At 41.9% G+C, this 20,383-nt stretch overlaps 1 protein-coding gene across 1 annotated transcript in view; it reads left to right on the plus strand.

The window, feature by feature from the left end:
• The window catches only part of Dgkk (diacylglycerol kinase kappa), a 140,486-nt gene that overhangs the window by 107,363 nt on the left and 12,740 nt on the right, over positions 1-20,383 (plus strand). Inside the window, exons 15-19 of the mRNA XM_057760101.1 lie at positions 12,004-12,103; positions 13,642-13,870; positions 16,145-16,252; positions 16,701-16,797; positions 18,311-18,418. Coding sequence (XP_057616084.1) covers positions 12,004-12,103; positions 13,642-13,870; positions 16,145-16,252; positions 16,701-16,797; positions 18,311-18,418 — 642 coding nt within the window. The remainder of the gene's footprint in view (positions 1-12,003; positions 12,104-13,641; positions 13,871-16,144; positions 16,253-16,700; positions 16,798-18,310; positions 18,419-20,383) is intronic.

The raw sequence follows: 20,383 nt of genomic DNA on the forward strand, positions 1-20,383 counted from the left end.
AGTCCCTAGTCCATCCACGAGATCGCTTCTATTTCCGCTTACCAGGGAGGTCCAAGTGTCCGCACTTGGGTCCTCCTTGTTACCTAGCCTCTCTGGGTGTGTAGATTGTGGCAGCTAGTATCCTCTTATGAGTGAGTACATGCCATGTTTGTCTTTCTGGGTGTCACTCAGGATGATTTTTTTTTAGTTCCCTTCATTGATTTTTAGCAGCTGAGTAGTACTCCATTGTGTAAATGTACCACATTTTCTTTATTCATTCTTTGGTTGAGGGGCATCTAGGTTGTTTCTAGGTTCTGGCTATTATAAATAATGCTACTATGAACATAGCTGAGCAAGTGTCCTTGTGGTATGATTGAGCATCCTTTGAGTATATGCCCAAGAGTGGTATAGCTGGGTCCTGAGGTAACTCAATTTCCAGTTTTCTGAGAAACTGCCATACTGATTTCCAAAGTGGCTGGACAAGTTTGCATTCCCACCACATCTTCTCTACCATGAGCTGTCACTTGTGTTTTTAGTATTAGCCATTCTGACAGGTCTAAGATAGAATCTGAGTTTTTTTGATTTGCATTTATTTCACTGATGGCTAAGAATGTTGAACATCTTTTTACGCGTTTCTTTGTCATTTGGGATTCTACTGCTGAGAATTCTGTTTAGATCCGTACTCTACTATTAATTGGATTATTTGGTTTGGTGTCTAGTTTCTTGAGTTCTTTATATATTTTGAAAATCAGCCCTCTGTTAGATGTAGAGATGCCGAAGATCTTTTCCCCTTCTGGAACCTGCTATTTTGTCCTAGACCATGTCCTTTGCCTTACAGAAGCTTTTCAGTTGCTTAAGGTCCCATTTATTAATCGTCTATCTTCCTGTCCGTGCTGTTGATGTTCAGGAAGTTGTCTCCTATGCCAGTGCACTTAAAGCTATCTCTTACTTTCTTTTCTATCAGTTTCAGTGTATCTGGATTTATATTGAGATCTGGATCCACTTGGACTTGAGTTTTGTGCATGGTGATAGATATGGATCTATTTTCATTCTTCTACATGCCAACATCCAGTTAGACCAGCACCATTTGTTAAAAATGTTTTCTTTTTTCCATTGTATAATTTTGGCTTCTTTGTTGAAAATCAGGTGTCCATAGATTTATGTCTGGGCTTTGGTTTCAACTTCATTGATCGACTTGCCTTTTTTAATGCCAATACCATGTTGTTTTGCTCTAAACTCTGTAGTAGAGCTTGAAAACGGGGATGGTGGTACCTCTGGAAGCTCTTTTACTATACAAGTTTTAGCTATCCTGGTGTATTTTCCTTTTCCATATGAAGTTGAGAATTGTCCTTTCAAGTTCTGTGAAGAATTGTGTTGGAATTTTGATGGAAATTGCATTGAATCTGCATATTCCTTTTGGTAGGATGGCTATTTTTACTATGTTAATCTCAGTGATCCATGAACTTGGGAGGTCTTTCCATCTTCTTATATCTTCTCTTGAAGTTCTTGTCATACAGGTATTTCACTTGCTTGGTTAGAGTTACACCAAGGTATTTTATATTATTTGTGCCTATTATGAAGGATGTTGTTTGCCAAGGGCTACTGATTTTTGTGACTTAATTTTATATCCAGCTACTTTACTGAAAGTGTTTATCAGCTTTAGGAGTTACCCAGTGGTATTTTTAGGGTTACTTATGTATACTATCATATCATCTGCAAGAAAAGATACTTTGACTTTTTCTTTTCCAATTTTACCACCTTGATTTCCTTTTGCTGTCTTATTGTTCTAGCTAAAACTTTGAGTACTATGTTGAATAGATACTGAGAGAGTAGACAACCTTGTCTTGTTCCTGATTTTAGTGAAATTGCTTTGTTGGCTGTTGGATTACTATATATTGCTTTTATTACTTTATGTATGTCCCTTGTATCCCTGATCTCTCCAAGACCTTTATTATGAAGGGGTTTTAAATTTTGTCAAAGGCTTTTTCAGCATTTAATGTGATGATCATGTGGGGTTTTTCTTTCGGTTTGTTTATATGATGGATTATATTGACAGATTTTCATTTGTTGAACCACTCCTAAATCTCTGGGATGAAGTCTATGATGCCTACTTGGTCATGGTGGATGATCTTTTTGAAGTGTACTTGGATTCAGTTTGGCCCTGGACTATTTTAGTTGGGAGACTTTTAATGAATACTTCTATTTTATTAAGGAATATAGTTCAAATTGTTCACCCAATTTTGATTGAATTTTGGCAAGCCATGTGTAATTCTAATAGGTCTACCTTTATATGTTATTTGGCCTTTTTCTCTCTGGTGCTTTTAATATTCTTTCTTTGTTCCATGTGTTTGGTGTTTTGATTATTATGTACCAAGGAGTCTTTCTCTTCTGGTGCGATCTATTGGTGTTCTGTAAGCTTCTTGTATCTTTATAGGCATGTTTCCTTCTTTAGGTTAGAAAATTTTTCTTCTGTGATTGTGTTGAATATATATTTTCTAGGCCTTTGAGCTGGGTTTCTTCTCATTCCTCTATTCCTTTTATTCTTGTATTTGGTCTTTTCATAGTATTCCAGATTTCTTGGATGTTTAGTGTCAGGAATTTTCTAGATTTAACATTTTCTTTGACCTATGTATCTATTTCTTCTATTGTGTCTTCAATGCCTAAGATTCTCTTTTCCATTCTCTTGTATTCTGTTGGTGATGCTTGCATCTGTAGTTCCTGTTCACTTACCCAGATTTTCCATCTCCAGAATTCCAGTTTGTGTTTTCTTTATTGCTTCTATTTCCATTTTTGGTTCCTGAACAGTATTATTCATTTCTGCCAAATATTTTTTTTCTTTGTTTTCTTGAAATTATTTAAGAGATTTATTGATTTCTTCCAATTTTTGATAGTCTTTTCTTCTATTTATTTGTTATTTTCATCTCTTCTTTAAGGACTGCTGTCATCATCATATGGTTTTAAGATAGTTTTCTTGTGTTTCGGCTATGTTGGAATATTCAGGGTTTGCTGTAGTAGGATGGCTGGACTCCGGTGGTGACATGTGGCCCTGGCTGTTGTTTGTGTTCTTACACTTACATTTGGGCATCTGGGTTTGGAGTGATCCTAGGTCTTGGTGCCAATTTCTGAATTTGTCTTTGTTTGATGGATGTTTTCTTCCTTAGTTTGTTTCCTCTCTGGTCATCCCGTTGGGTAGAGATTCTCCGCCTGTGTTGGGGGCTGAACTTTTGATGGCCTAGGTGGCCTCTGGTTCAGCAGGGGCTCGCTGCTCAAGTTTGAGTTTGAAGTTCTGGCTAGGTATGTGCATGGCCTCTGATGTGGTCTGGGGTCCTCTGAGGTTCCGGATCCTAGCCTGGCTTCTGGTGGGGTGGGAGGTTTCTGCCCAGTTTTCAGGGAGTTGGCCTGGTCTCTGAGGTTCAGGATGCTGGTCAGGCCTCTGGGGGTCCGGATTCTGGCCTGATCTCTGATGGAGTGGAAGGCTCCCACCAGAGGTGTAAATCAGACCATGCTGACAAGGATAGGAAGGGCAGTTGGGGTTATGGATATATTGGGAAGGCATGGGTGGGGCAATGAGGGGGTAGCTTACTTGGTTTTCAGGGAGCTGGCCTGGGAAGCTTCAGCCAGAGGCGTAGGCCTGGATATGATGAGGAGGAGAGGGAGGTGAAGGGGACCCCCACACAGCGGGTGCTCCCTTCTACACCCAAATACCTGTTTTCACACAGTGATCCCTTATTTAGGAGAGAAGTTAAAGTGGCTGCTTTCTGACTCAGGCAGAAAAGAGCAGCAAATGACCTCGCAGGTGTCTTTCTTAAGAGGAGAAGAAGGGGAGGTCTCTGTTAGAAGGGCTAGGATACTGTGGTAAAGGAGATAGGGATGAGGGAGAAGGGGAAGGGGGCAAAGGAAAGGGGCCAGGGATATTTGTCCCAGAAGGACAAAGGTCAGAGAGGAGACAGAGGTGCCACATAGGCAAATGGCAGTTTATAAAGGTAAAGGGGAAAACCCTATGTTAGGTTGAAGTGTTTAATTTCAATTGGCCATGTTAATTAGTTGAACCAAAAGGGGCTTCTGATTGTTGGACTTTGATAGTAAGCCTCAGGAGGAGGAAGTGGCTAATAAAGTAAGGGAATAGACCTTGGTGGCTAGCTTTAGCCATGTAATTTAATGGTTTTTAGCACTGCAGAGGGAATGAGGAGAAGGCTAAGGCCTGCCAGAGCCACATGTTCAACTGGAGGGACAGTTGGGGTTCTGTTGGGCAGTCATGGGTGGGGTAGGGGACAGTTTTATCTAGGGTTCAGGGTACTGGCCAGGCCTCTGAATAAGTTGGCAAGGAGAGGAAATGCACTTGGGATTATGGTGGAGGGTACAGGCAGTGGTACAGGCTGGGGGACAGGGGTGGTGGCTTACCTGGTTTTCAGTAAGATAGCCTGGCCTCTGATGGGTTGGAAGGCTTCCAGGGATATGTGGGCCAGGATATGGTGAAGGGCGGTTGCAGCTATTCTGAGTTAGCACAGGCAGGGTGGGAAAGCAGTCTTACCTGGGGTTCAGGAAGCTGGCCTGGTCCCTGGTGGAGAAGGAGGCTTCTGCCAGAGGTGTGGGACAGAACGTGTTGACAAGAATGGCAGAGACAAGCGGGGCGGTGGTGGCGCACGCCTTTAATCCCAGCACTTGGGAGGCAGAGGCAGGTGAATCTCTGTGAGTTCGAGACCAGCCTGGTCTAGAAGAGCTAGCTCCAGGACAGGCTCCAAAGCCACAAAGAAACCCTGTCTCGAAAAACCAAAAAAAAAAAAAAAAAGAATGGCAGAGACAGTTGGGGTTATGTTAAGCAGGCACTGGTGGGGTGGGAGTGAGATAATCTTACCTGCAGTTCAGGATGCTGGCCTGGCCTCTGGGGAGTGGCCTTAACTTCATTTTGACTCCATTATCTTTCAGTGTTCTGTAATTTAGTCTCCATTACTTTGAGTTCTTTCTCTAGTTTTTGTTATTGTTTATTCCCTGTGACCTCTTGGGTATGTTCATTCTTTTCTTTAGACTAAATTGTTCCGCCTAATCTCCTTTGTCAAGCAGGCTTAGTTACTGGAAATTTCTTTAGTTTGCTTTTATCATGGAAGATTTTCATTTCTCCTCAATTTTGATAGATAATTTTGTTGGTTATAGTAGTCGGAGTTGACAATTTTGATCTTTCATAACTTGGAATACATTTTTTTCCAGTCCATTCTGAATTTAAATGTCAAACAATCAGGTGCTATTCTGATGTTCCTGCTTTTGTAAGTGACTTGACCTTTCTCTCTTACAGGTGTCCCTTCCATATCCTTTATTCTCTTCTTAATATGTCCTAGGGAGATTCTTTTCTGTCCTGTGTGTTTGGAGTGCTGTAGGCCTCTTGGACCTGCATGGGCCTCTTTTCAACTCTGGAGATTTTTCTTCTATGATTTTACTAAAATCTATTTTATGTGTTAGCATGATATTCTTCTCATTCTTTAATTAATATCATATGAAGTTTAGATGTTTTCATGGTGTATCTAATCTCTCCAATATTTCATATATATATATATATATATATATATATATTTAATTTCTCCTTATTCCTTACTGAATGATCCAATTCATCTACCTTATGTTCTGTTTTCCACATTCCGTCCTATTGGTGAGCTTTCTATTTAGTTTTTATTTGGCTTATTAATTTTATAAACATAATTCTTTGAAATTTTCATAAAATGTATTTGATCATATTTACCTCCCCCAACTCTTTGCTTTAACTTCCTGCAGATCCATCCCCTCTGTTTTTAAATGTCGTGACCTCTAGTCTCTTTCTTTTCTTTAATAATCCACTGAGTCCAATTTGTACTGCTGAGTATTTATAATGAATATAGGGTCTACTGGAACATGGTCACCTACCAGGGGTCACAGTATTAAAGAAACCTGATTCTTACTCCTGTAGAAGCTATCAACTGTCAATAGCAATACCCTGTACTTTTTTGGAGGTGGGGGGTTCTCTGGGACAACCATGACCAACAACTAGAGAGGAATTATCTCACACACCTTTTTAGTTTGGCAGCCTATGGCTTCTGGGAGAAGTCTTCTCCCCTATGTAGGGTAACTCTAATTAGATTTATATCGATTCTCCCCACCTAAGTCTTCTTCTCTATTATTCTCTCTGTCCTTTCATATCACTTTCCTAACACTTAAACTTCAGATAATATTAACTAAAGAATGAGAAGAACATCATACTAACACATAAAATAGATTTTAGTAAAATCGTAGAAGAAAAATCTCCAGAGTTGAAAAGAGGCCCATGCAGGTCCAAGAGGCCTACAGCACTCCAAATAGACAGGACAGAAAAGAATCTCTCTAGGACATATTATAGTTAAAACATTAAGAAGAGAATAAAGGATATGGAAAGGGACTTTTAAGAGAGAAAGGTCAAGTCACTTACAAAAGCAGGAACATCAGAATAGCACCTGATTGTTTGACATTTAAATTCAGAATGGACTGGAAAAAATGTATTTCAAGTTCTGAAAAACCAAAACTGTCAACCCTGACTACTATACCAATAAAACTTATCTATTAAAATTGAAGGAGAAATGAAAATCTTCTATGATGAATACAAATTAAAGAAATTTCCTCCCTGAAACCTGTTCTTCCCCTTCCCCACCAATGCTCCCTTTCTACTTTTCTGGATTCCATGGGTATTCCATGTCAAACACACAAATCTAAAGATTTTATGTTAATATTCACAAATAAAATGTTTGATTCTCTGCGTTTTTGTTACCTCATGCAGTGTGTTTTCTTTCTTGCTAAATAAAATTCCATTGTGCCTAGGGGCCAAATTTCCATTATTCACTTATCAATTGATGGACACCTAGATTAATTCCATTTCTTAGCTGTTGTGATTTAAATGAGAAACATTTCCCTATAGACTCATACACTTAAACCCTTGGTCCCATTTGGTGTTTCTGAGGATGCTAAGGAACATTTAGAAGCAAGAGCCTAGCTGGACGAAGTACATCTCTGTGGACAGGCTTTGGGGGTTTCACAGCATTGCTTTAGTTCCTGCTGCCCTTAACTGCTTCCTGTGCATGACTGAGGTGTGCTACTCTGAGTTCTCTACCATTATGGACATCTAGCTTTCTCACACCATCATCCGAGATAAACCCTTTATTAAGCTGCTTTGGGTCATGGTATGTTATCACAGTAACAGAAAAGGAACCAGCTGTTGTGTTGAGCACACTATGAATATGGATGTGCCCTTGTCTCTGGAGTGGAGAACAGGGTCAGAAGTTGTCTAGCTAGGTCACATTGGCACCTAGTTGTAGGTTTTTGAAGAACTGCCACACTGATTTCCACGGTGGCTCTAACAACTGGCACTCGCATTAACAGTGCATTGGGGTTTCCAGTTCCCTACATTTCGAGAGCATTTGTTGTCTTTTGTTTTAATATGACTTGGGTAAAATGAAATCACAACAGTTGTAATTTGCCTTCTCCTGATGCTAATGGTGGCAAACACTTTGAATTTTGTCTCAGCCATTTGTATTTCCCTTCATGAGAAAACTTTTTTTATGTCCTTATCCCACTGTTTAAGGTGTTGCTTTTGGTATTTAGGATTTATTGTATATTCTAAACACTCATGGCTTTGTCAGATGTATATATAGCTGGCAAAGATCTCTTTTCCATTCTATAGGCTACCTCTTCAATTGATTAACAGTCTCCTTTGCAGTATGGAAACTTTCTAGATTCATGAAGTTACACTTCTTGATTGTTGCTCCTATGTCCTGATTTACTGGAAATTCTATTCAGAAAGTCCTTACCTGAGCCTATATCCTTAAGTGTATCCCTGACTCTTTCTTTTAGAAATTTTGGAGTTTTGGGTCCAATATCTGTATTCTAATCCATTTACGAATGATTTTTGTGCAGAAGGACCAAGTTTCATTCTTCTACATGTATATATCCCAGTTTCCCAACATATTTCATTAAAGATGTTATCTTCTTCCATGTGTATTTTTGACATCCTTATATCAAAATTCAAGTGACTGAGCCAGATGTGGTGGCACGCACCTTTAATTCTAGCACACAGGAGGTAGAGGTAGGTGGATCTTTGTGAGTTTGAGGCCAGCCTGATCTACACATTGAGTTGCAGGACAGCCAGGGCTGTTACACAGAGAAACCCTCTCTCAAAAAACAAACCAACAAACAAAAAAGTCTTGGAGAAAATAAGGACACAGGGAACATGGTAAAAGCAGTACAAAGGAATCCCACAACCAGCATCATCCTAGCTGGAGAAAAACCTCAAAGCATTTCTACTAAAATCAGGAAAGAGACAAATTGTCCATCCCCCCCTCTCTATTAACATAGTACTGAAGTCTTAGCTAGAGCAGAAAGACAAGTAAAAGGCAGCAAGGGGATGCAAATGAGAGGAAGAATCAGAGTCTCCCTACCTGCAGATGATATGACTCTCTATATAATAGTTTAGCTGAGAAGTCGGGGGCTATTATTCTGACAGATCTGCCTTTGTTTGTGACTTGGCCTTTCTCATTTGCAGCCTTCAGTAAACCTCCTTTGTTCTGTACACTTAGTGTTTCAACTGTAGAAATGTTTCTTTTCTAGTCCTGTTTGGTACTTTGTAGACGTCTTATACCTGAATGAGTGTCTGTCCCTCTCAATTTGAGATTGAGTGCTCTATTCTGTCTTCATACACCGATAATCTATCTTCTACATTATCATCCTATTGGTGAAAGATTTGCTGACGATTTAATTTGATCTAGTGTGTTTTTCATTTCCATCACTATTTTGGCTTGAGTTTTCTTAGGTATGTCTATCTCTTTATTAAATTCTATTTTCATATCATGTATTGATTGCCTCATTTCGTTCAGCTGTCTGTGTTCCATTTGAAAGTATTTGAGTCCTATTTGAGATAATTTTACATATGTATAATTACTGTTTTGAATTCTGCACCTGGAGTTTTGTCCAAGTCATTTTGACCAGGGATCATTTGTACGGGGTTGGTTATTTTTGGACGCGATAAGCTGTTTTAGGTTTTCCTGTTACTTGGGTTTTTGCACTGGGACCAGCCTTTTGTGAGTTACATTGTTGGTTAAGATTTACTGGTTTTTATTTGGTTGCTCCTCGTCTTCCAGTGAGTTCGTTTGTAATACTCAGGAGAAACGAGGTTGTTGCCGTTGTGGGGATGTTTTCATCGGTTAGACTAGTGTTCCAGGCATCAGGCTCTATCTCCAGTTTGAGGGTTGAGTACTGTCTGAACCACCAATCACCACCCAGTAGTTAAAGCAGTCTGATAATGGAGTAAAAAGTGACTACAAAGCAGACACTTATTAAGTACTGATTAGGGAATAAAGGAGCCTCGATGCTACTGTGTATATTGATACGTTAGTATGAGCAGAATGGAAAAGAAAAGGAGGAGAGGTGAATAATCCCATTGGGTCTAGCGATGAATATTTTGTTGTTACACTGGAAGTAGCGGAAGGGGCATCCATCAGAGTTGGAATATTCGGAACAAAGAAAAAATGAGGTTAATATTTGGGAGTTCTGATTAATGACAGCCTAAAAAGAGGCAGTAAGGATGTGTATCCCAATACCAATAAACAGGGTCAGCCTCTGAGCTTTAGGAGATGTAATACTAAGGGATGGATATGGGGGAAAAGGAAAAAAGAAAAAAGAAAGAAAAAGAGCATTAAAACAGCAAAAGGTGTGAACAGTAGGGGACAGTGTTGGCCTGCTAGATTGCCTACTGCGACAGATAAGAACTAACCGGAGAAGAGGGAGGAGAGTTGGATGGAGGTCCTGAATGTTGATTTGTGTTCTCTTTGACACAGCCACTGCTTTTTCTCCCTGGTTCTGACCCTGGTCATGTTCTGGGTTGATATTTTTACCAGTTTAGTTCTTCCCTGGTGGGCTCCCAGATCGTCTTGTATGTAGACTTTCCTTGCCTCTGTTCTGTGGACTGTGAGTAGCTAAGGCAAACTCTGTCTAGCCACACTCACTGCCTTCACACAAAGTCAGAAGCAGCTGGTGGCTGAGTGATGCCTACAGCACCCGTTAGAGCTTCGCTTAGCTTCCACGGCTTCACCTTTTCCTATCTGGCACTGATGGTGGCCCTGGCAGCCGTCACTGAGAAGCCCTTCTGTGAAATGCCTACCAACACCACTTTTGTGGACAACCTGGTAGCGTTTGTTTAGCCTGTTTTACATGGAGTAAATGTCCACACGGTGGTGGCAGCTGCACTGGTTGTAATCGCAGCAAGTCCAAGTCTGTCGCGGTCCCCCTCGGCCAGCAAGAAGGACGCAACACTGGAGCTCTTCTTGCTAAGCAGTTTATTCAGGATCTTATTCACAGCTTCCTTCCCTCTCCCTCTCCCTCTCCCTCTCCCTCTCCCTCTCCCTCTCCCTCTCCCTCTCCCTCTCCCTCTCCTCCCTCTCCCTCTCCCTCTCCCTCTCCCTCTCCCTCTCCCTCTCCCTCTCCCTCTCCCTCTCTTTCTGGGCAAACCTCTCCCAGCCCTTAAGTAGGCCTGGACCGCCAACCCCAGATTGCCAGGTGGGCACTGCCCATAGGTCCACGTATATGCAAGCAGCTGACAATCATTGCGTGATAATAGCCTAAGTCAGGCCTAGTTGATATTAGGAGTTGATTATCACAGAGAGCACTCGCTTTCGGGATAGCGGAGGGCGGAAGCCAGCACCATCAGGTGCGGCTCCACGCAGCTCTCTACACATTGCCATCAGGTGTGACTCCACGCAGCTCTCTACACAAGTCACTAGTGGAGATATTCTGTCTGTCCCATGGTATTTGAGTTTTGTTGGGGTTCCGATCACGGTGACACTAGGACTGGAGAAGCTGACTGATGAAATGATAACATGTTTCGATTCTTTTAATTCCTAACTGTGATAAGCTGCACACGCTCCAGAAGTCCTGCTTACTGATTGCTTTCATTTCAAGCATGATTTCAGTGTGGCTTTTCTTCACTAACTTTATGTCTTTATTAAATTCTCTTTTTATATCTTGTACTGACTTTTTATTTTATGCATCACTCTTGTGATGCATATCCTTGTCTTCTTTGAGATGTGTAGACTCACTTAAAGTCATTCTTTCCTATTCTTTCTCTGGAAATTCTTCCCAGTTCCACTGGGGTTCAGTAGTATGGGATGAGTTATTTTTGTGGAGATATATTTTCTTGGATTGTCACATTATTTTTATATTTCTGCACTGAGACTTGAGCACCTGACGTTAGTCCATTGAATTAGAAGTATGGGCTGGGGGCCGATACTCCAGAGATTGCCTACATTTCAGGCCTAGGAGTTAGAGGATCCACAGAAGTGTGGCTGGGGCTCTCTGGGGACTCCTTACCTGTGGGCTTCAGAAACTAGTGGATGACAGAAGTTTCTTCTGGGGCCTTGGAGTCCTAAGTGCTGTCAACACAGAGCTCAGGGAATAGCCAAATGCTCAGGACCCAGGGACTGACGCCTTACCTGTCAGTGCCTGGAAAGGCAGAAGCTTGGACCTGGTGTCTACTGTCTTATAACCCAAGCAACACACCCCCTCCAAAATATTTGGGTAATTTGTTCTTCCTAGTACTAGAAGCAAAGATTCTTGGCCCAACCACTACACTCTCATCTGAGAAGGACTAATACCAAAAAGACATTTTCTTGTGTCGTTGTATTTATATTGTATTAGGTAGCCCCTGAACTAGAGCTGATTGGCCCAATGTGAAAACATTAACCAAGTAAATTCTCTTTTATACCTATCACTAAGAAATGCTAGTAAACCTGTCTCAAGTCCATCACTTGGGAAGTGGGGTGAAACGGACTCAAGTGGGAACGGGATCTATTTCATCATATGTACAGGGAAAATAAAACAAAGAAAGAAGGATGTGTAGTTGGAGAGAGGACAGGGAAGGCAGGATGTGTTTCAAAAGTGAGACAGAAGGAGGGGGAAGATGAATGTTGATGTTGTTGTAAAAGATAAGGGCTCTAGGTCTCATGGTTTCTATCACATATGCTGTCTACCTCGTTTTTCCAGGTTCCTGTGCTCAACAGTGGAAGACTTTGTGATTGATATTGTAAAGGCCTGGGACCAAATCAAACAGAACAATACAGCAGTGGAGTCTGTGATTTTGAAAGTAAGTTTCCTTTCCTAGTGTCTCACCTCTGTGGGAGCCAGGACTCATTTTTTCGAGTAAAACAATGGGAAATCATAAAGTATTGGCAAAGGCGAGTAGCTGTACATCTGCGCGATGAGGAAAGCCCAATCTCCTCCCTTCATCTTTGCCAAATTAAGACTGGTACTTTGCATGCACACACACACACCATGCACCTAGGTATAAGCCAAGAATCTGACCATAAATAGACACAAGTGTACATTAAGCATCAGTGAGTGGAGTTAATATACCAAAGCATACATGAAAATCTATGCATTTAAACCCCCAAAAGGTGGCAATGCAACTCAGTTAGTAGATGCTAGTTATCATGTATGTATAAGGCCACAGGTTTGAGCCCCAGCACATATGCATACGCTAGAAATACACCAGGCTTGGGATATGGCTCAACAGCTAAAGTACTTCCTGTGGAAACGTGAAAGCTGGGGTTTGGATCCCCAGTAAGGGTGAACATGATAATTCCAGCACTAGAAAGTGGAGACAGGGACCCCAAGAACAATCTGGCTGGAGACAATGAATATTTGGGAGTTGGATACAGAGATCTTGCTCAATGAATATGGTGGAAGAATGATTTGAGGATAATCCTGACAGTGACCTCAGGGCTCCACTCTCCCCACACACGAACACTCACTCACTCACATACATGAACATGCACACCACGCACACATTTAAAAATGGAAACCGCACACCTCCTTGTAATAGTAGTTAACGCGTGACACACACTTTGTGTCAGAGCTTGTTCTGAGTGCTCTAACGTACCGTGTTATTTAATTCTCACAGCTGACCTAAGGCATGGAGGGACCAGGAGGTCAAGGAACTGGTCTCACACCACAAACTACTAAAGCAGCTGCTCTCAACCTGTGGGTCACGACCCATTTGGGGAGTTCAGCAACCGTCTCACAGGGGCCACACATCAGCTGTCCTGCATATCAGATCTTTACATTGTGACTCATAACAGTGGCAAAACTATAGTTATGAATTAACAGCGAGATAACTTTATGGTTGGGGGGGATCACAGCATGAGGAACTGTATTAAAGAGTCGCAGCGTTAAGAAGGTTGAGGACCACTGAGCTAAGTTAAGCTTAAATCACGTCCCAAATGCACGTCCTTGAAATATGTACGTGTGAGGACAGACACAGACACTATGCCGAGGTACACCAGCATCTATAGGAGCATGCCTATGAATATACCTACCTGAAGATGTGTCTATTTCGTCATTTTATCCATGTTCCACATAAATTAAAGGGCCAGCCCGACATGAGGAAGGCTGTGTGAAACATGCATAGGTACCCGAAGCTGCTCAGAAACAAAGACTTGATGCTTACTCCCCTAGTCTTCTTTGGGTGTCAGTAAGTACAGCGTGGACTTCATCACCTCACATATGGATTTCTAGGTTGAGTGTTTCTGGCCTAGTGCTCCTGGCCGGCCTTCCCCTTGCCATCACTGTTCCTCATTCTGGCCTTCGTAACAATATCCCATTTTTTTTTTCTCCGCTCTGTAGAGTGACTTGATGTATGATAAACTCAGCACCATTATTGATATCCTGACTGAGGATGAGGAACTTGCCTCTGTGGAGCGACTAGCCTCAACATACAGAACCTGTGAGAAAACAGATCCAGAGCCCTTCGTCCCTCAACTAGACCACGTCATAAGGTCCAAGCTGGAGGTGATTGTAAAGGCTCACGAGCTCCAGAAATCCTTGAAGCTCATCATATTCCAGGTGGAACAAGGTAAGATTCTTAGCGCTATTGGGACTAGGAAAGATGGGGAAAGTACAGGTTTCGCCTATGAATGGTTTAATGATCTTCTTTAGTCTGGGTTTGCCAACTGGTCTCACTGACAGCACTTAGCTGGATTCAATGTTCAGGTTGCCTTCCAAATCAGTCCTCTGGCTGCTGATTTGAAAAGCTTCCGAATAGATAATGCTGTCTCTTTGACTTCTCCTTCCCTAGCTTTCGGTTCCCATACTTACCTATTTTGGGAGCTGACACTCATCCTTAACAGCTACACATGATGTAAGTAACACAGCTGAAAGCTCTGTCAGCCTCATTTCTGGCCATGGAAGCTTTTCTATCTTTTTCTGCCATTTCAGCCCCCAAGGCTAATCAGCAGCCTGAGACTGTTTGAAAAGCAAATGGTGTTCATGTTTACATGTCCTGCACCATGTAATCAGACCATGAGATTGGTCCCACTGGCTTGCCAGTAATTGCCATTGCCCAGAATTCTTGACATTCTCCAAACGTGCAGCTTAGGATGAAGTTCTAAACTCACCCAACGTCCTCATATAGCATTTTTGATGGCCACTTTATCTCCATAATGCTCCTCTGGAAAATAAATAAAGAAGATGCTGTGAGATAAATTGCATTCTAACTGAGCTGTTATTATTAAGCAGAAGTCCCCCCCATAACACGGAATTCTTTCCTGCTAGCCTTTGGTGTTTATCCGTGGCACCTTCCCCTGCCTTGGTACCTTTAGAAGAAACCTTAGCCATGTTTCTAAGAATAGACAGCTCCCCTTTGTACTGTTAAATGATGTGGGATTCCCCTCTGTATGCTGTGAATACCATTGTTAATAAAGAAGCTGCTTTGGGTCTATTGCACCACAGAATAGGGCAAGGAGGAATTCCAAGCAGATAGAAGAGGAGAGAGTAGGCCGAGTCAGGGAGACACCATGTAGCCACCAGAGGAGGCAGACGCTGGATGGAAGGCCACAACCACGTGGCAATACACAGATTAATAGAAATGGGTTAATTTCAGTTATGAGTTAGCCAGAAATATGATTAAACTATTGGCCAAGCAGTGTTGTAGTTAATACAGTTTCTGTGTAATTATTTCGGATCTGGGCGACCGGAATGAACAAGCAGCCTCCGCCAATTGTGGAATAATTAAATAATCTTTTTCTGTTTCTATAGTTAGTTTTCAGGGATTAAACAATCATTTTGTCTCTCTTTCTGTAGTAATGAAGATCAAATTAGTTTGACTTGCCCATGGCTCTGTTAGAACCCATCTTTACATGTTCCCTCAATACATGTTACATAAAGACTTGGCAGTAAGGTAGTGAATGAACATGTGAGCTTTGGCACGAGCTGAACACATGAGCTGTACCACATATGGGCTCAACACATGCTTAACCCATGTGCTGTGCCACATATGAACTGATGAAAAAGATAGTAACCTCTCAAATGTCCTGGGTAGTGGGGTGAGACATTTGAACGAAGAGCACTGGGCGAGGAACATGGCTTAGCGCAGAGTATACTCACTGTGCACAGCTAACAACCTGAGCTTGAATCCCCAGAACCCATGTAAAAGCAAGATGTGGTAACAGACACATCTGTAAACTCAGTGTGCCTCTATGGGGGAAATGGGAAGAAGAGACAGGAGAATCACTGGAAGCTTGCGGGCTAGCTTGGTGTATGCAGCAATAAACAACAGGAGCTATCTTATCTCAAGAAAGGTGGAAAATGAGAACGGATTCTGATGTTGTTTCTGACTTCCACATGTATGTTGTGGAATGCAAGTGCCTGCACACATACACACACACACATCATACACATATACCATGCATACACACATTTCACATACACATGTACACACGTGCATAGCATAGTCCTAGAGGTTCAAGTCTGAACAAATGGCATGTGAGTATATATGCTAACAAAATGAAGGTAGCCAGGAATAGTGACTTCCACCCAGGTGTGGAAAACATAGCACCCCTCCCAAGCATCTGCTCACAACTATGTGTGCTGTGGGGATGACAGAAAAAGAGTAATAGAGAAAACAGAATGTTCTAGCATGGATCTTAAGAGACTTGGAAATGACGCCATAAAGAGTGTGTGAGCAGAACAGGCATCATGATGGAAAAACGGGAGAGGAGTCTAAGGAGTCTACCTACATAGCAAATGTCCAGAAACTGTTCGATAAATGTGACCAGTCTTCCATCTTTTCATCTCCACTTCCTTCCCTCCCTCTTTCCCTCCATTTCTTCCTTCCGCTTTTCCTCCATAGTTCTGGATGAAGAAAGCAGACAGTCCTTATCAGTGAAGAACTTCACATCGAGTTTCTACCTGGAAGAAGATGACTCAGAGGAGTTCAGTCAGATGAGCCCACGACACCGTAAGGATCTTGGTTCTCCCACTCTAGCCTTTGCTGCTGCCTGCTTTCCAGGGAAGAAATCTGTTTGCACGCATCTGACTTTATACGTGAGCCCACTCTGTACTGGGGAGTCCTCATTCTTGTCTAGAAACTCCGCACTGGGTCACACCAACGTCCACAGCAATGATCGTGTTAGACACATGGAAACTAGTGTTCTGAGGAGAGCTGTGATGTGAATTAGTTTTTACTGCCAGGCAGCAAGCGCCTCAGCTTTACCCTCTCCTCAGTGAAAGTCCCTCTCCTTCTAAAAGGATCTAAGGGGCCTCTGTGGTGTGAGAACGCTGAGATTTATTTAGACAAAAACCATGAAGCTTGATTCGAACCCACCTGGGGAAGCATAACTAATTACAAGTGGGGAGAAAGGCTTTTTGTTTGCATCTGTCTCCAAGGTGATGTTTCTCCTGTTTAGGTTCTTATTGTAGCATCTTATCATCTATGCTGTCTCTCCAAAGTGAAGACCTCAAAAAACTTGACTTAGAACACTTACATTTTACACCGGAAACGATGTAAGTATGCAAGTGAATGACCTTTTAATGGCTTTTCTGTCTCTCTGGCTGGTAACAGTCTCACCATATCCAGAGTCAAATTCTGATTCTACTTAACTAATTGTGTGACCTACCCAATTCAAATGGAGTGAAGATAATTACTGGACTCTGCACATAAGCTTGTTCTATTTGTTGCCACTAAACGTGAAAAGTACTTGCACTGAGCTGTGTAGTTGATACTCATACTTAAGTGCTGTATGCATTAGCAGTTACTATCATTATAAACACATAACATGTTAGTTATTATTCAGAGGACTTATTTTCTCAGTCTTACTTTTAACTGTAAATGGTTGAAGGTACCAAAAACTGGTCATGTAGGGGACTGGATCGAAAATCCAAGGACACTTATTCCCCCAGTCCTACCTCTCCAACAGAGCTCAGCAGCCAAATTCTACCACACTTAGATTCCTACCTCTCCAACAGAGCTCAGCAGCCAAATTCTACCACACTTAGATCACTGGGGTGGGATATTAGGGAAACCCTAATTTCTCACTGTGGTCAAGGGAGGTGAAACTGATGTACGTTTCGTGATTCCTTTAAATCCCCCTATGCTTGAACAGCCAAACTGTACCCTTTTCCGTTTCTCAAAAGAAGGACACACACAGCAAACGTTCCTTAAATAGTTTATTTACAAAAACAATTCTATCCCGGTGTCTGACAGTCCCCTCCCCAAATCCTTCACCTCATCATTCATGTTTGAGGGCTCATGGTCTGCCTTGTGGGTTGTGATAAGCAGTGTACTGGCCAATGTGTAACACCAGCTGTGCAAAAGGACTGACTGATTTATTCCTGGTGTAAGCCCTCCCACCACGGCCTCGTCCAAGCAACTGAGATGTCTTTGAGTGCAAAATTGGGAATAAGTATGCACAGTTTTCATGGGATGATGCCAACTAGTTCTAGAATATTCTAGTGCTGCTATTGACACCCTAGATGAATACAGGAGACTGGAAACTGCCTGTTTCACTGTTGCTGTCCCTCCTTTACCAGACTTTTCTGTCGAATATGAGACATTTTCTGGTGGCAAAGTGCCACAGCGGAGTCAGGCATCCCTGAGAATAGTCACGTAGACTAATGTATACTCATCAAAATACATTCGCAACTAAGACACACAAAAAATAGTTATGGGAATGTGGAAAAACAGGACTCATATCTGAGGGCTACACATGTAAATAAGATTGCAAATTTTGCTTCCTTAATGTGAGCCATATCCCTCTAAAGCTTCCAGACTAAGGGACATTCTCCAGTTCTGGGACATGTCCCAGTTCTAAGGGGTGTTCTTCCTTAGAACTAACAAGTTACTCTTGGACACAGAAAGACTCCCTATATACCTTTCATGAACTGTATGGCTTGTACCCAGTGGAGGAGGCCTTCCCTTGGTGGTGATTTTTTTTGTCATGCAGATGAAGTCTGATGCCTGTAGTCCTAGTATTTCTTTCCTGCTTTAGTGTCTGCCTTCTTCCCTGTCCAATTTCAGACGCTTCAAAGAAAAGTGTGTCATGAACAACTACTTCGGAATTGGACTAGATGCAAAAATTTCTCTGGAGTTCAATACCAAAAGAGATGAACACCCAGGAGAATACAAGTAAGGGGAAGAGGCTCAGCTCTTTGTATAAATACATACAATCATGATACAATATGTATTCCTACATCAAACAAGCAATGAAAAGACTGAGGTCCTTGGGAAATAAATGCATTGGTCTCAAGACTACCCTAGTGCAGACAGTGTATCCTGAAGGCTGGGTTGCTCTGTGATAATCACCCTGCCATCATACATCCGTACTTCCATTCAATAGTTCACCCATGTGGATTTCTGTATAAATATAGCTACCTCTATTACTGCTGTTGAGAATAGATTGCTTTGAACTTTATGGTGTTTCTAAGAGATTAACTGAGTCCTGGTAGGGGGCTCCAGATCTATTTTTACTTGACAGGGCTTCAAAGTATCTAAGATACTTCTAATGCTTCTTGGTATTCCAGAGTGGGTCCTGTGAACCCACTGATTAGTATTGCCCTACCTGGCACCTTCTGGTAGTTTTATCCTACAGATATCCCTTAAGGCAGCTTCACAGTTCTTATAAATGTGTAAGTTAAAAGGACTACCCCAAGCCTGCATGGGACTGGCCTAGCCCCTCTGCATATATGTGACAATTGTGTAGCTTGGTCTTCACTGGGAGCAGGGGCTGTCTCTGACTCTTTTGCTGGCTTTTGGGGACCTATTCCTCATACTGGGTTGCATTACCCAGTCTTAATACAAGGCAAGGTGCCTAATCTAACTGCAACTTAAGATACCATGGTTGGTTGATATCCATGGGAGGCCTGCCTTTTCTGAATAGAAACAGAGAAGTGAATGAGGGGTAGAGGGGAGGCGGGAGTGGGAAGAGAGGAGGGAGGGAAAACCGGTTGGGATATAAAAACAAAAGCGATGAACTCGCAAGTGTAGGTAGTGTGCTAAACGAGCGGCAAGGTTTCGTTAACCCCCACTCTGTCCCGTGAGTGGAGCTTGATAGTAACCTTTGCTACAAGCCTGACTGTGAAAAACAAACAAACAAACAAGTAAATATTTTTAAAAAGGACCATCCCACCCCGCCACTGCCGCTGCCACTAGAATCTCTTTCTCAGAAAAAACCTGGGATGTGAACAAAGTATGTTACCAGATACGTGATTTACAAAGTTTATTAGTATCCTTTCATTTTCTTAGGGGTAACTTTTCAAGTATAAAAATTTTGAATTTACAAGGGCTAGTTATTTTTTTTTCCTTTATGGACCATGTCTTTGGTATACTAATCTAACTCACACTCTGAAAGTGTTTTCTTCCAAAATTTTACTGCTTTGGCTCTTACTTTTATGTCTGTGATGTATTTTGAGTTATGATTATTTGGGAGATGAACGGCATGAGCTAATGCTCTAAATTCATCCTTTTGCATCTTTAGTCAGTGTTCTATTGCTACCACGACCAAGGCAGCTCTTACAAAAGAAAGCATTTAATTGGGGCCTTGCTTACAGTTTCAGAATTTTAGTTCATTATCATCCTGGCAGGGAGCATGGTGCTGAAGAAGTAGCTGAGAGTTCCGTATCCTGATCCACAGGCTAAACGAAAGAGAGAAATACTGGGCTGGGTGTGGGTTTTTGAAAATATCAAAGCCTACCTACCCCCCCCCCCCACACACACACCATGATACACTTCTTCCAACAAGGCCACATCTCCTCCAGCAAGGCCACACCTGCCAATCTTTCTAAACCTATCAAAGTGTTCCACCCCCTATCCCTAAGCATTCAAATATATGAGCCTATGGGTGGCATTCTTAGTCAAACCACTGTAGACAGACACCTCATTTATCTAAGTATCATAATTTTTCAAAAAGTTACCATTTTCCCAAACAATTGTGTTACCTATACATACATTAGAACATGGGCAACCTACCAGAGAGGATAAAAAAGTGAAGTGTATCCCAGAAGAATTGGTTGGAGAGAAGAATAAAGGGTTACTACAATAGAAATACATTGATGCATGTATGAATTTCTCAAAGAATAAATTTAAAGTATAATT

This window comes from Chionomys nivalis, chromosome X (genome assembly GCF_950005125.1).
Source record: "Chionomys nivalis chromosome X, mChiNiv1.1, whole genome shotgun sequence".
NCBI lineage: Eukaryota > Metazoa > Chordata > Mammalia > Rodentia > Cricetidae > Chionomys > Chionomys nivalis.